At 52.1% G+C, this 16,526-nt stretch overlaps 1 protein-coding gene across 4 annotated transcripts in view; it reads right to left on the reverse strand.

Moving 5' to 3' along the window:
- The window catches only part of PLXNA2 (plexin A2), a 409,422-nt gene that overhangs the window by 93,119 nt on the left and 299,777 nt on the right, over positions 1–16,526 (reverse strand). For all 4 annotated transcript variants that reach the window (XM_054087653.1, XM_054087655.1, XM_054087654.1 and 1 more), the window contains one exon: positions 11,483–11,617. In XM_054087653.1, the coding sequence (XP_053943628.1) occupies positions 11,483–11,617 (135 nt within the window). The remainder of the gene's footprint in view (positions 1–11,482; positions 11,618–16,526) is intronic.

A 16,526-nucleotide genomic window follows, 5' to 3' on the forward strand; every position in this document is an offset into this window, starting at 1 on the left:
CAGCTGGTGGTGTTTGCTGAAAGAAGCCAGTGAAAATTAGGCAGCTGCGATCACCGAACAGCGCAGAGGGAGAAGAAAGAGGGAAACCAACAACCTCCCTGTGCAAGGAGCACTTTCAAAGCTTGATTATGATAAATTATATAATAGTTTGGGTTGGAAGGGACCTTAAAGTCCAGTTCCAACCCCCCTGAGGTGGGCAGGGACACCTCCCACTGGATCAGGGGCTCCAAGCCCCATCCAACCTGGCCTGGAACCCCTCCAGGGATGGGGCAGCCACCACTGCTTTGGGCAACCTGGGCCAGGGCCTCCCCACCCTCATTGTGAAGAAATTCCTCCTTATGTCCACTCTAACTCTGCCTCTCTCCAGTTTACACCCATTGCCCCTTCTCCTATCAATACAAGCCCTTGTAAAAAGCCCCTCCTCAGCTTTCTTGGAGCCCCTTCAGGTACTGGAAGTTCGCTCTAAGGTCTCCTCAGAGCCTCCTCCAGGTTGAACACCCCCAACTCGCTCAGCCCGGAGAGAGATGTATTCTTTTATACCTCCACAGAAAACTTCAGGCCCCACTGTTACTTCCCCGCACGCAGCCCCCTCCAGCTCGGATGAACCCTGTTCTCCTCTCGGTGTGGCCCCCAGCAAACTTGGCGAGGGAAAGCCGTGAGCAGAGCCCCGGGCACGGCCGGGCTGGCACGCAGCCCCCCAGCCCCGCGACGCGGAGGGGAGGCCAGAGTGTTTAGTCTGCCGGGCACATTCCTGCGCGCTGCTAAAATAAATAGAAGATTATTGATGGAGCTCCTTTTCCTCACTAACGTCGGCCAGAAATGCCAGAGTTCTCAAGTGGCTGTTGAGGACGGCACAGGGATGGGGCTGGAGGGACCCCTGGGGCTGGAGGGAACTTTCTTTCCTGCACCTTTGAGCCACAGAATCCAGGCTGATGGGGATACTGAGGTTTGAAAAGAGCCAGGAGCCAAGCACGGAGAGACGGCTCTGGAGGGGCTCTCTGCTGCTCCCTCTCCCACACACGGCCACCAGAGAAGGTGCCAAGCTGTCCCAAGCCTTCCAGGCTCCAGGCTGCACGTGCAAAGCCTGCGTCCAAGTGCAGCGAGTGCTGCGTGAGACAACTTGCTGCCCTTCCTTGCAGATCCTCAGGGCTGAGGTCACAGGAGAAAGATTCAGCCGGGCAAGTACCTGCACATCACCTAAGCCTACTTCCTGCAAACTTCATAATAACAAAGCGATATTCTACACCGTATCCCCTTTTCCATTTCACCCTTCACTGGATCATTTTATGCGTCTATTCCCGTTGCTAATTCCAACTAATTAAAGTATAAAATGGAATAATTTGTGCAATTTCAGAGCTCCCCTAGCCATATTGTGAGTTATGTTTCTTTTTTGTTAGCGCCTGGTGTGAACAATTCCCCTCCTCACCGGCTGAGTAGCCGCCAAACTCATCTGCTGGGAGGAAAAAACTGTTACAGCAGCGCAGGAAGGAGGGAAGAAAGAAGTTTGAAAAGCTCTGGTAGAGAGAAAGAGGAATTTCCTCTCCTGGGAATACAGTTCTCCCTCTCTCTTATTGCTGCTCTTCAGGACACAAGAGCCGCGTCTGTCCGTCTAAACATGCAAACGCTGCAGCAAACCCACAGCTCCACAGCGTTCCCTGCGTTGCTCAAACTCAGCCAGGAACAGGAGCTTCCCCTGCAGAGATGCCTCACAAACCTCAGCTGGCTTGCAAGATGGAGCAGGAGCATAGAATAGAACCATGGAAACATAAAGGTTGGAAAAGACTTCTAAATTCATGCAGACCAACCGTCAGGCCAACCCCACCGTGCCTGCTAAACCACGTCCCCAGGTCTCATGCTTTCAGTAGAGAAATTGCTCCTCGTGCCAAAACTAAACCTCCCCCGGCACAACTTGAGATTGTTTCCTCTCCTCCCATCCCTTGGCACTTGGGAGCAGAGCTCAGCACCCACCTCACCACAACCTCCTTTCCAGGAGCTGCAGAGAGCGATGAGGTCTCCCCTCAGCCTCCTCTTCTCCAGGATAAACAGCCCCGGGGCCCTCAGCCGCTCCCAGAACCCCTGGGCTCCAGACTCTTCCCAGCTCTGTTCCCTTCTCCAGATGCGCTCCAGACCCTCAATGTCCTTCTTGGAGTGAGGGCCCAAAACTGAACCCAGGATTCGAGGCGCAGCCTCACCAGCACCGAGCACAGGGGTCGATCCCTTCCCTGCTCCTGCTGACCACCCCATGGCTGATCCAAGCCAGGATGCTGGTGGCCTTCTTGCCCACCTGGGCCACTGCTGGCTCATGTTCAGCAACTATCAACCAGCATCTCCCGGTCCCTTTCCACCAGGCAGCTTTTCCCAACCCTGGAGCGCTGCATGGGACTGTTGTGGCTTAAGTGTTCAGGGGTGGTAGTACCAAATCTGGAGGGACGTTAGATCTTCTCACAGCTACTGAGGATGCCCACCGTCCCCTTACAACCACCCGATGCACCGGTGTGCCGAGGAGGAGGAGGCGTCTCTGTGTGTACGTGCACGTAAGGGAAATTCTGGACATATTTCAGGATTGTGGTTGCTTGTCTGAAGATTTAACAATAGGTCTGTGGAAAAGGAGGAATTGGAAAGGGAAGCAAACACCGAAGCAAACACATGGGAACCCCGTGGCTGTGACTGGCAGAGGAAAAATAGACTAATACAAAGAAAAAACAAAGCAAAACAAACAAACCCTGAAAGGAAACCTAGCAAGCACTTGAAACCACCAACCACATGAGCAATGCCTAAAATATAACTCATGGAGGAAAAACAAACCTGCTGACCCCAGTGTTGAAATTCTACATTGGGGCATGTTTTACCACTTCTTCCAGGAGAAGCATTCGTTCCTTCAAAGACTGCACTTAACTCCACACCCTCAAATGTTTAGTGTCTGTCATAGAATCATGGGATGGTTTGGGTCAGAAGGGACCTCAAAGCCCATCCAGCTGGGCAGGGGCATCCATCCATCCACCCAATCCATGGGCAGGGACACCTCCCACTGGCTCAGGGGCTCCAAGCCCCATCCAACCTGGTCTGGAACCCCTCCAGGGATGGGGCAGCCATCACTGCTCTGGGCACCCTGGGCCAGGGCCTCCCCTCCCTCACAGCAAAACATTTCTCCCGAAGATGTCATCTCCATCTCCCCTCTTTCAGCTGAAAACCATTCCCCTCATCCTGTCCCTGCACTCCCTGATCCAGAGCCCCTCCCCAGCTTTCCTGGAACCCCTTTCAGTGCTGGAAGCTGCTCTAAGTTCTCCTCAGAGCTTTCTCTTCTCCAGGCTGAACATCCCAACTCAGCGTGTCCATGGATCCCAGCAGGCTGCAGAGTTGTAGGAACGCACTGGAACCATCTGGGATGCAGACACCTCAGCCTCACTGCGGGCAAAGCTCTGCACGCGTGACAAATGGGCTGCGAGCTGGGCAGGAAAACGAGACAGCATGCTGTCCCACCTGGCCAGGCCGTGATTTTTCGGTCAATTGATGTTAATTAACACATCCCTCTTGTCAGGTAGGTATTGTTAATCATCTCAGACAAGTTTTCAGCTGAATTTCTTAATTATTCTTCATTGGTGACAGGGAGGAATGTGGAAAAACAGTGCATCAGCTGATGGATTTTAGGATAGTGGAGCATGACGTGGTGGCCGTGGCCGAGGACAGCACAGAGCTGGTGCAGACCTCCCCAGAGAGCAGAGCCCCTTCTCGAGGATGGCAGCTCCACTGCAGGAAGGACCGTGCTGCTCTGGGAGGATTCCCTCCCCATCCCATCCTCCCTCTTTCTCCCGTTACTCGACTCCCTCCTTGCCCCAGTTTGCGGCTGTCAGACCCCTTTCTGGTTGTAGAGAAACACAAGTTGGGCAAGAACTTTTACGCACCCCAACGTGCTGGAGGAGCAGGAGGTCCCAGCCAGGCTGGTGACCCCAGTGGTCATGTATGGGGCCAACAAGTCCTGCTGCACCCACAATTATCTACTCGACACTGGTGCAAGATGAGCACGTGGAGTAACTCGTGGGAGGCAGGATTTTGGACAACTCCCACGGGACTGAGCTGAGACATTTTCCCTGTCCCAGTGGTTCAAACTTTGCTGAGATTATGTCCAGCTAACTGGCTGTTCAACTAGCAGATAATGTAGTTAAAAAATTAATCAGTTCATTTTTTCCCTCCTGATGACTCCAGACCCTTTTATCCACATCTCTTGCATTTTTTATCGTGTTTTCGCAGTTCTTTTCAGGACACCATCAGTATTTACAGCCTTGCTCCTCCACAATTGATGGACTTCCTTGTTTTTCTCAGCCCTCACTCCAATTCTAACCTCTTTTAAATCATCCGGGCAGCCCCTGCGTGCCTCCCTCTCAATCAGCAACCAGAACATTCAGTCCAAAGTGAAGCAGGACTTAAAACATCTCGGGGTTACAGGACAGGGAGCCGTGCAACAAATTATCCTCAGTGACTCCTGCAGATCCGCAGCTCCTGACGTGGGGGCATTTGCAAAGCAAATATTTCACAGCTAACGGAGCAGACGAAAAGACAGTTTCTTTACCTAAAGCCACAACAACGTAAATGGAAGAGGGAGGCAGGAACATTACTCAGTTGAAAAGCAACAGCTCTGAGTGAGCTCTGGCTGCTCTGCCTGCTCCCTCTGTCCTCCACCGAGCCGGGAGCACGCGAGATGCTCGTAGCCAGGTCAATACTGGTCACACTGGTCAATGCCCCCCAGTGCTGATGCAAGCATGGTAAAGATGTCTAGAGCACTGCTTCTCGCTGGTTAAGAGATAAGGCTGCGATAAAGCAGCTGCAGGCGCATAAAGCAGCTCCTTCCACCTCTTCCATTCAAATAACCTTCAGCAGCCCCTCAGTGCCCCCCAGGCAGCGAGCGCTCGCCCTCTCCCAGCACCCAGAGGCCATCGCTTACAGCATCTCCTCGACGCTGTGTGCCCTTCTCGCCACGGCGTGAGGGGAATCCTTAGGGGCTGGCATTAATCTGCGCTGCCTCCCACCAAGCGCCGAGCGGGAGTGCAGCTCCTCTCATAACACTCTGCATAAGGGTCTCCGAACTACATCAACCGGGTATAAAAATGTCACACCAGCCACAAGAAATCGCTTACGTGCTCCAGCGAGCGCTCGCTTGGAAACAACAAAATGTCAGCCCGCACCTTCTAAACCCTCCTTACCATCCCCTAAAAGCACAGGGCAAGGGTTACCCTGGAGTGGGCAAGGAGGGGCTCGGCATCACGCAAAGCTCGGCATCATGCACGCAGGCAGATCAACCACTGAGCATTTGGTACCCACAGAGGAGTAAAGGATTCCTCAGGACATCTCAGACTACAGAGGTCCATGGCCCTCCAAGCTCTGCTGCGCTAATTGATGTTGTCTGCATTTCACTGGGTGATTATAGGTTATTATTTCTACCATGGGAATGGTGAGGTTCCCAGTCACAGAGCAGGATGCTGCTCTGTTCCGTACCATATAAAAACAGAATGAAATCATCCCCCTGTGGCAAAATTAACCACCAAAGTAACTACGGATGAGCTGAGAGCAGCAGCATTTCTGAGGCAATGAAATGTGCGGGGATTTTTGGAGGATGCTTAAGGAAGATGAATTCTGCATTTGCAACATCTTGGCCAGGTATCTCATTAGGAAGGTGCTGCTTCACCCATCAGGGAGCAGACGTGCATCGCATGACTTCAGCATTTCATCAAACCATTTTACATGATTAGACCAAACAAGCGATAGATCATTAAAAAAAGCGTTGGAAAAATAAAGAGGGGAAAAAGAGATCTAGAGGCAATGAGAGGAGGGGGAGTGCCTGCTCTGGGGTCTGGCTCCTCGGCGCCCACCAGCACCCTGTGCCCATCGCTGCCTCCTGCCCCGTAGCCCCTGTACTGCTGTCAAGGCTTTCAGCTCTGTGTTTGGGAAGGGATGAGACCTGTTGGGCCATGTTTCTCTTCCCTATTGCAGGGATACTCCTTCCAACAAGCCCTGAGAGTATTTTGATCACATCTTTTTAAGTTTTATGTTTATAGCCCTTGATTAGGTGATGAAATCTTCTGGAGCCGGCAATCCCTGCCCCAGTGCCTGCCACGCATTTGATTGAGCCTCCGCTCACTCCTAGATTAAAAATAACAAAATTTGTTCTTCTATCAAGAGCTGCAAAAAGCTTTGGCCCCGATTCCGCTGACGCTTACATAACCTCCGTGCTGAAGCATGCCCACCATTTCTCACAGGGTTAGCTCTCGGCTGCTGAAGGTGTAGGTGGGAGCAGAGTCAAACCTGCTGCATCCGAAACCGGCGCTGCAATAGTTGGAACTCACACTGAGAGCAGACAGAGCGGGGAGAAAAAGGGGGCTGCAGCCTTGGCATCATTGCACTCGTCCTACAGGGCTCATCATGGAACCACGGAATGGTTTGGTTTGGAAGGGACCTCAAAGCCCATCCAGTCCCACCCCTGCCATGGTCAGGGACACCTCCCACTGGATCAGGGGCTCCAAGCCCCATCCAACCTGGCCTGGAACCCCTCCAGGGATGGGGCAGCACCACTGCTCTGGGCAACCTGGGCCAGCGCCTCCCCAGGGTATATTGAACTGAAATGCACTGAGCTTCCATCCATTAAAATAAACCCTCCCATCTTCCCAACACACACACAATTAATGCTCCAGGACTGAATTATCAAGCTACTTTACTCAACATCACCAGCACTTTTCCTGTAAGCTTCTCTTTCCCTCTGGAAGCAAGAAATCAGAGAAGCTTTTCTGCACACACAGGGGGTGTTGGCGAGAGCTTCATGACAGACTCACTATTAAATGGGAAGATTTTAAATCTGCAGGCTCTTGGTGGCCCAAGGACACTCACCACTGGGTTTGCCGTTAACCCTTTGCCTGCTGATTGATGGCTGGGTGCTCCCAGCCCTGGCTGCACCCCTCACATCTCAGCAGAGGCCAGCCAAGCAGCTGATAAGCCAGCAACGTTACCAATTCCACTGCAATATTTTGCGTTTCCTTGCCTGATAGAAACTGTTAATTGAATTTGTCTGCCCATGAAAACTAAGAGGCAGCTCACGCTGAGCGGCAGCTGAGCAAAGCCATGGCGCAAGTCCCCTTGCACAGCCGCACCGGTGTCCCCCGCAGCCGAGCAACCCGCAGCACTGATTGCTATTTGTGTCAGAAAGCACGGCAGATTGGATATGAGGAACGATTTCTCCACCGACAGAGCGGTGAAGCCCTGGCAGAGGCTGCCCAGGGCAGTCGGGGAGTCTCCATCCCTGGAGGGGTTCAGAACACGTGTAGCTGTGGCGCTGCAGGTCTTGTAGGCACGTTGGTATTGTGTCGATGGTTGCACTGGATGATCTTAGAGATCTTTTCTAACCGTAACGATTCTGAGATTCTATACCTTTGCCGCTGCCTGGCAGCCCCGCTGCTATTCCTGTCCTGGCACCCCACGTAGAGCCGCTAATGCAACACATCTCTGTCTCCGCAGCAGCCAGCGCTATCGAGGCTTGCGCAGCTTGTGGGCAGAAACGGTGTTTGCCTGCTAAAGCAATGCCGAGAAATGAATTTCTGCTTTAAATAGTCAGGGTCAGAATCATTTCTCTTCTGCCGTAAGAGCTATTTGATACCAGGTGCAGCAGGAAGAGCGCCTGTTAAAGCTCCTAATAAGCACTCTTAAATCATGCGGTTAAAGAACTCGGAATAAGTGGCTGGAAGCAAAGTTTCTTTATCCTTCTCTCCCCCAGACTGGGCTGTGCAACTGTTGCTTCTGTGCTTTGTGGGAGTGAAATCAAATGTCAAATATTCTGCTTTGGAAGGAGTTGGCAATGAAACATGAAAGGCTCATGGAGAGCTCAAAAGGACTGCGGGAAAATTGGAGCGCGGCACAGACAGGGCTGGGACAGGAGCCAGGGGGGCGGGGAAGGACTGTGCCTACAACCACAACTCCAGATTTGAGGCTGAAGCAACTACTTTCCCTACAGCATTTCAGCATAAAGCTGATCCTAGCTGCTGATATAGCACAGAAGGAAGATGGGCTTCGTACCGAGATGTTCCATCTCCTTTTTCCCAGGAAGCATCCATCTCGCTTTACTGTGCGTAACGGCAGTCCAACACACAGCATCGCATCTCCTTGCTGCTCCGTACCCAACCCCACCGCCACAGGAGCTCAAAACCTGCTACTGGGGAGCCCAGTTCTGGGGAGGACAGGTTTCTTAGGTGAATCCCACAAACTAAGCCCATTTTTAGGAAGGATGTGTTTTGACACAGGCACGTAGCACATCCCATTTCTTTCTCAGCAGATATTTAAATCCACAGGCTCTGGACAATCCTCTCCCGGTACGTTAACAGGCAGCAGATCAGCGTTAAGAACAGCTGCTCTCTATGTCACTTTACTGCAACAGAATTTCATTTTGTTCCAGATTTCAAGGCTTCAGAAGACATTTTTCCTGTATATTCTCAGTAATTCTGAAGGCATTTCCCACCTCAGCCCCCCGAAGCTGGTGAACCTTTCTCCTTCTCTTGGAAGGGAGCCCTTTGCAATCACCAGCACCCTTTACAAAGCACGCAGGAAAATGTCTATTCTCCCCTCCACTTTGCTGAACTATCACATCGCCAAGCTTAGGGCAGCAGGGTCACAGGAGCTGACAAAATCCATATGGAACAACATGCCGGGACTTCTGGACCCAAGGCACAAATCTCTGCAAGGGCAAAAGGCAAATCCTGCAGTGAGTCCAGCAAGGAATGAGGGACTGCCTCCCCCCCAGCTCCTGGAGTGTCCCCCAAGGCGAGTGCTTTGCTGGAAATGGAATTAACGTTCCAGGAATATTCTATTATTTGCTAATTCTCTTCACATCTTTTTGTTTCACAATTAAGCAAATTAGCACTTTGATGAATATTAAGACGCTCTCGCCTCATAAAAGATGAGTTAGAGGCATTCCCACTGGCTTTGCCTCCTAAGGAAAACAGCTCTTAAACTGTTTGAGAGACACATTGGATTGTTTCCTCCCTGGCACGAGCACAAGGTGCATGTGGCTCCTGCAGAAAACGACCATGACGTTAAAGATCCCCACTATTAACATCTAACGCAAGCCCAAGGTGGAATGGGATCCTGAATTTGTGGTTGCTCATGGCCATTTCTGTCATCGAGTTCCTACAACAAGCACATAATGTCTTCTTTAATCTCTGTGAGGATGAGGAGGCCCTGGCCCAGGTTGCCCGGAGCAGTGGTGGCTGCCCCATCCCTGGAGGGGTTCCAGGCCAGGTTGGATGGGGCTTGGAGCCCCTGATCCAGTGGGAGGTGTCCCTGCCCATGGCAGGGGTGGAACTGGATGGGCTTTGAGGTCCCTTCCAAACCAGCCCATTCCATGATTCCATGATTCTTTAACCACAGGGATTCATTCAGTTAAGTCTTCCATCGGGGAGAAGACTTTGAGGTCTTCTAAAGAATTTTTTTTCTCTGGCTTCAAATAACTTCCTAATTAAGCTAAGCATTTGCCAGTATTTTTGCTCTGCTACAGGTTAGCAAAATGATTTTGCCAGCGTTGGGAGCAGCCGAAAGCTCCCCAGTGCAAGGTGAGCGGTGAGCTCACTCCCTGCTTCCAGCAGATCTCTGAGCACCTCACACTGAGCGCTCTCCCTCGGAGCAGGTGGGAAGGAGGACAGGTGTTCATTTACCAGCAGATGTGGAAAGTTGTTAGTGACCAGAGGGTTAATTCCACACGGAATGATTTAATAACATGCAGACATCTTCTGATGCAACCCTTCTCCCAGTCCCAACACCCACAAGGCACCGAGTCTATTAATCTGAATTACACAGTCCTGAGTAATAGCCAATAAAATGCTCAACAGCGGCAGTGAACCCAGAAGATGGTCTTAATGGTGGAGACTTCATGTGTTTTCTTCCCTCGCAGGAGAACAGAAGGTCCCAGATTGTTTACATTGTGCTCCCTCGCCTAAGAAACAGACCCTCAGCCATAAATCAACGTCATAATCATTTCAGTCTTGCTTTCTACAGTCTGGTCACTCCTCGCAGACCAGGATTTTGTCCTGCTTAGAAACAGGCTCAGGGAAAAGGCTGTGTGGATGGGAAACAGCGGTGAGTCCCAGAGACACTGGCACAAGCTGGGAGGCAATGACGTGGTCCCAGGCTCTCTCTCCCTCCGGGATGCTGCGTGGTGGACACCCAGGGAGATGAAGCTCTTGCTTCCAGACTGCTCCGGAGACTTGGGCTGCTCAGGATTGATGTCTGTCAACCCATCTGCCCTGGTCAAAGCACTGTGAACGTGTGGGTGTATTCACACCACCCTTATGTTCTAAGCTATACAAACTCTCACGAATTTTCCTTCTAACAGTGTGGCATAATATAGGAAAAAACTACTCCTGTTTTTAAAATGGGAAATTATGGTAAAGATTACCTGATTTCATGGAACTATAGAGTCATGGAATGGTTTGGGGCAGAAGGGACCTCAAAGCCCATCCAGTCCCACCCCCTGCCATGGTCAGGGACACCTCCCACTGGATCAGGGGCTCCAAGCCCCATCCAACCTGGCCTGGAACCCCTCCAGGGATGGGGCAGCACCACTGCTCTGGGCAACCTGGGCCAGGGCCTCCCCACCCTCACAGCAAAACATTTCTGCCCGAGATCTCACCTCAATCTCCCCTCTTTCAGCTGAAATCCATTTCCTTCATCCCATCCCCGCATTCCAGGATCCAGAGCCCCTTCCCAGCTTTCCTGGAGCCCCCTTCAGTCCTGGAAGCTGCTCTAAGGTCTCCCCAGAGCCTTCTCCTCTCCAGGCTGAACAAGCAGCTCCCTCAGCCTCTCCTCAGAGGACATTTGTTCTTGATCACACATTCTCCCAGCCGGGGTGAGGCTCACCCAGCAGCCCACGGAGCACGAGATGGTGCAGACAGGGCAGAGGCAGTGGTTGACTTGGCGTTGGCACCACCTCCCGCAGGACTGGCACGGCGATGGACGGCACAGCGCAGGCTCGGTGCTAACCCGCCCAGCACCTACCCGCGCCATGCCTGCTCCCACCTCCGCGTGCTAATACACTGACTCAGAACCACTTCAAATATACCAGTAAACAAATTAATAAAGCCATCATAAAGGATGCTCAGCCCAGACTACGCCAAACCACAGCCAGCCAGCCTCGCCGCAGGGAGAGAATCCATAATGTTTGTGGCTCAGGATCTCGTTATCTTGGTTCAGAGCCCCAAACCACATTTCCTGCACAGCAGCTCTGTTTCCAGTGCCTGCAGACAAGAATAAGCAGGCACAACTCGCTCGCCTGTGCGCTGACGACAATCTCGGACCAGAGCAGACAAAACTGAGCTTCTGCCGGTGTTCCATCCGCTCGTACTGATCCCAGCACCACGGGGCTCAGCACACAACCTCAGCTCCAAGCGCTCCAATGACACAATCCTGATGGAAGGAAACCACAGCCACAGAGGTACCAAAGCCGATGCCTTACCTGTCGCTCTGACATGACGTATAGATACTTGTGATCGATGGAGAAGGCCATGTCTCGAAGGACTGGGCTCCCGTCCTTGAAAACTGTCACCATTTCATACTGAATTCCACCATGGGGAGGCCCATCTGCTCGGATCTGGAAGAAGCACAAGAGGATTACAGGTGATGTCATAGCAGCCAAATCCCGATTTTATGTTGGGGGTGGGGAGCGAAGGGAGGATGACAAGGCAGGAAAAGGAATCCAATTCAAAATCTCAGCTCTCAGCCTGGAGACAGAGCGAAGAGCTGGCAAGCAGCATGCACGCACAGGAATTAAGCAAAGGCTCCTTCCCCACTGAAGCTGATGTGATTTCCCCAATCCAAGAAAAATAATGAGAAAGCTTTGTGGTCGCAAGTGGAGCACACAGACTGCCAGCGTGCTCTGACTGAGCATGGGCATCCAAGAATAACAAAGATTGCAAACTTTCTAGATTCTCTCCAAAATAAGCCTGAAAGACGACCACAAGACTCCACAGGCAGCACAACAAAGCCAAGTTACAGCAGAGGGCATCTTTCCCCCCTCCCGAATGAGGCTCAGCCTATCTCCATCACCTCTTGCTGTCTCCTACAATACCATCTCTGCCTAAAAACGTGGAGATACTGCTGCCATCCCATTACTTCCACATTTGCAGGATTCAGCAAGGCGAACCCGGCCCAGCTGAGCGAGCAGAGATGTAACACAGCGGCCATATGGCTCGTTCGCTTTGACAGGCTCCCAGTATCCATCCTTCTCACCAAAAGACAACTCCCCGCTCCTGCAGGAAAACCTGCCCAAGCTGTGACAAATCCCATCCCTGCCAGGAGCGGCTGCTGTTGAGGATATGCCATCTCTTCCCCAAGTTAATAATTTATGGCCTTGGGGGCTGCGCAAGGGGAAGGGAGGAGGATAAACAAACAATTTACATTGTCTTTCCTACCAGGATTTGCATATTTGAATAGCCATTTGATTACAACATGGTGTCTACATAGCTGAAAACACTGGCAACCGTCAGGCAGGGAGGCGAGAGCAGTCAGGCGAGCCAAGGGCTCGGTGGAGCCGCTGCCGGCCCCGTGGCTCGCAGCGACAGCGATGCCGTTCGACGGGGGGCCAGGAACGCGCTCTGCACGCGCCCTGGTGCGCGGCACGTGCACGCTGCCCTGCGAGGAGAGGGACGCACGGGGGGGGACGGGACTGCTCGTCCCTGGAAAAACCTCTCATGGCAAAGATGCCATCTGCTGCAGCCTCATGTCGAGCTGTTTTGCTGCATCCCGTTTTGCTGCTCGATTACTCCCTGCCTGGCTGCGGTACGGAGGAAGAGGCACGACGAACACGAGGCTTTGGATGAGCCTTCAGAAGAGCAGGACAGAGCCGCAGAGAGGGACGCCTCTATTTTCTGGTTCACATCCACAGGAGATAACAGAACAAGTTGTTAGGCATCTTAAGGTTTATCTGAGAAACGTGCCACCCCAGCTGGAAATACAAGGCTATCTTCACACCCACAGAGGGCAGAAGCTCCCCTGCACCCTCCTCCAGATAAATCCTCTTCTTGGAAAGAGCCCTCATGCCTCCTGCCATGTAAAGACATGTTGGGTCCACAGACCCACTTATTTTCTGGATTTTTCTCTTTTCTCCTTATCTTGTGAGTTTTTAGTGACATAAAAAACCACCAGAGGTGAATCCGAGCGGTCTGGATTCACCCCCTCAGCGAGATGCAGGGAGCCTCTGGCAGGATTCCCCAGACAGCCCAAGCCTGGCTCAAAAGCCCTGAACTTCCAGATAGGAAAAATACCAATAAAAAGGCAGAAAGTCAAATCCTGCTTTAGTTACACCTGTGCGCATCAGGACACTTCGCTGCCTTCATGAACTACTGAGAAATAGCGGCAGGTTGAGACCAGTATGAGACCAGTATGAGACCAGTGCCTTGGTGGGGGTGGCAAACCCAAGTGGCCCACGCTGTGCCCAGAGCCGCTGCCAGGCACGCACCATTGTCATTGCCCGCGCCACGGACAGAGGGACAAAGCTGCAAAATCACCTGCGGAATAAATAGCTGGGACACCGCGCTGTCAGGGAGAAACGGCCGCTTCCATGCGACCACCTGATTAATGGCCAAACGGGAATGGAAATGCTGGACATGAAGGATCAGCAGCCTTTGTGAAAAACAACTGTTTTTCAGAGTTCCCTCGGGGCACTGGCAGCTCGTTAAATTGAGCTTCTTTCTAGTAATGAGGTCAGACAGGGCTAATAAAGAGAGATATCACTGGACAAGGCTTGTGCAGGCCAATTCCAACTGGGAATTGCGGCTCGGGGCTGGAGACAGCACCACGCGTGTGATGGCTCCTTCAGCGTGGACAAGTGCTTGGAGCTGCGCCTGGTGCAGGTGTTTCGGGATGCAGTCGGAACCCTGCATGGGGTGCTGGGTGCTGCCTGCACCCTCCTGCCTCCCCCATAGGCAGGAGGAGCAGCCCAGGGGCTCTCACTGAGCCAGTCGAGGTCAGATGGCTCCACGCTACTCAGAGACCACAGGACAGGAGGACAGCTGACCCTGCTCCTCTCCCAGCCCACACACTGTGGTGTGAGAGTTCACCCACCGGGGCATCCCACCGCCCTGTGTCCAGAGCACAGCGCCTACTGACACCGGGATGCTCCACTGCATCTCTTCCTGAGGGTTTCCATGACAACAAATGATGATGTCAGACGAGAAAAATGATGATTCCTGTGAATGCAGGAGAAGAAAGGGGTCATCTCCATAGCAGGAAGATTCTTGTTGATGTGTGGAGACAGAAATCATTCCTCTGCCTAACTTACAGGTGCCCTTCCAGTGCCAAACGGTTCCTGACCCATCACGACAGCAGCAGTGGGTACCAGACCTGCGGGGCTGGGTTCAGAGCCCCGGCTCCCAGAACAGCGATTCCGGGGAGGGAAGGAGCAGGATGGGACCGGGATGTTGGTGGTCGTCTTTCTTTACATCCCCCTAATTCTAACAGGTTTTCTTCTCTCATGACACAATGACGAGGCACAAGAAGCGGTGCAGGTCAAGATAGATGGGGCAGAGTGAAACGGGGAGCGGCGGGTGTAGGGAGGAGAACATCGGGGCAATGGAAACCAGAGGCGTGCAGCATCAGAGACGCGTTCAGCCACCGGAGAGACAGCAGAGACTGGGAGGACAGATCGCAGGCTTGCACGCTCGGACACGAATCGGAGATGTCATATGGGAGACAGACAGAGTGCTTTCTTCAATCACTCCTGATGTACGTTTACAAATACGGTTTGAAAGGCGCCTAACGAGAATCCACAAGCCCAAATATCATCCCTGGCTCCGAGGAGGCCGGGCCAGCGAAACAGCCCACGTGACGGAGCAGAACGCTGCTCAATTCAGGGAACTGCAGCCCTTCAAAGGCGCTGTGCAGATTTATGTGTCTAATACCCCCACAATACAGACTGCAGGCATAAGCTCTGCATTATCTCCAGAGATTAGCAAAATACCATATTGTGTCACACGGACGCTGCAGCGTAGCACCCGCGGCGATAAGTGTATGAGCCCTTCAAGGATCTAATATGATGTGAAGCTCCAACATATCTAGAGTGCTCAAGTTTCTCTTAGGTATTTTTCCCACCCTGTACCAGAGCTGAGACACATCTGGATGCCCTTCCAGTTCCCCCCAGCAGGCTCCCATTAGAAGACATCGAATCTCTTTGTAGGAACTTTCCATGATTAAATTACCTGCCTGTTTTCATTACGAGGGTTTTGATGAAGCTGACTCATGATGAAATGCTGGATGCCAGAAAAGCAGCTGAGTAAGTCCATGCATGTAAAAATTGATTCCTCATCCTGGATGCTTTCCTCTGAAGGTGGCGAGGCCCTGGCCCAGGGTGCCCAGAGCAGTGGTGGCTGCCCCATCCCTGGAGGGGTTCCAGGCCAGGTTGGATGGGGCTTGGAGCCCCTGAGCCAGTGGGAGGCGTCCCTGCCCATGGCAGGAGGTGGAACTGGATGAGCTTTCAGGTCCTTTCCAACCCAAACCACGCTATGATTCTATCCTAGATGTAAGGCCACTCATTACCTCCTCAAGAACCACACCTTTTCCACTTGTATGCAGGCACCTGATGGGAGAAGGGTCCCAAAGCACCTTGCTGCTGGCTGTCCCCTTCCACATGAAAAGGCCCACAGAGGCAACGGATGGGCTTCCAAAATGATCCCTTGGCCGAACGTGCTGCTTTTTGTAGGTAACAGTGACAAAGCGAAAAGCCCAATCAACCCTGGAGCCTCAGGACTGCTCCTTTCATGCTAGGATTTCCAGCACTTTGGGGTGAATGCTATCAAATAACGTTGCATTTGTGTAAAACGGACATTTGGAGTAGAACTATATCAGCTCTGGGGACACGCACTGGAGCGTTACTGCATCTACTGCCTGAAATAGCAACCAAAGGCAATAAAGAACAGCCTTCTCTGCCAAGGTGCATCTTTGCCGAATTGACGCTTTCTTGCCACTCGCGTCTGAGCATCTCGGCTCTTGGGCATTTCCCATTAACTGTTTCCATAAAGCTCTAGGATGGATTCCTTACTCCAGTGCTGGAAACTTAGCGGAAAGGCTGTTACTGGCAGCAGGTTTCTGAATCACGCTGGAGTGCGGTATAGTTTAAATCGGCTTTCTTTATATCTTTCTATCCATTCTTCTGTGGGATCCTTCCTACCTAGACCTGGTACCTAAAGAAGTTTCCACAAGCAAAAGACTCAACAACGCAAAAGCTCCCCAAACACAGGACAAGATAAATAAATATCAGTCCAGATTTTCTGTGTGTGGCTCTGCCAAACAGTCTTTGCAGAAAGGATTTACTTTTGCTAATCCAGTTTAATTAAACCAGGCTACTCTACATTCACATCAGACCGCAAAGCAGGAGAGATGCCACTTGTGCTGTCCTGTTCACAAACATCTTTTCTCGCAGTATCATTTTACAGGGTTACCAACGGTGCCTGAGGAAATGGTCCCACATCGCCTGCCTCAAACCCAGAGAGAAAAAAAGCACAGCA

Source organism: Cuculus canorus, chromosome 24 (assembly GCF_017976375.1).
Source record: "Cuculus canorus isolate bCucCan1 chromosome 24, bCucCan1.pri, whole genome shotgun sequence".
Lineage (NCBI taxonomy): Eukaryota > Metazoa > Chordata > Aves > Cuculiformes > Cuculidae > Cuculus > Cuculus canorus.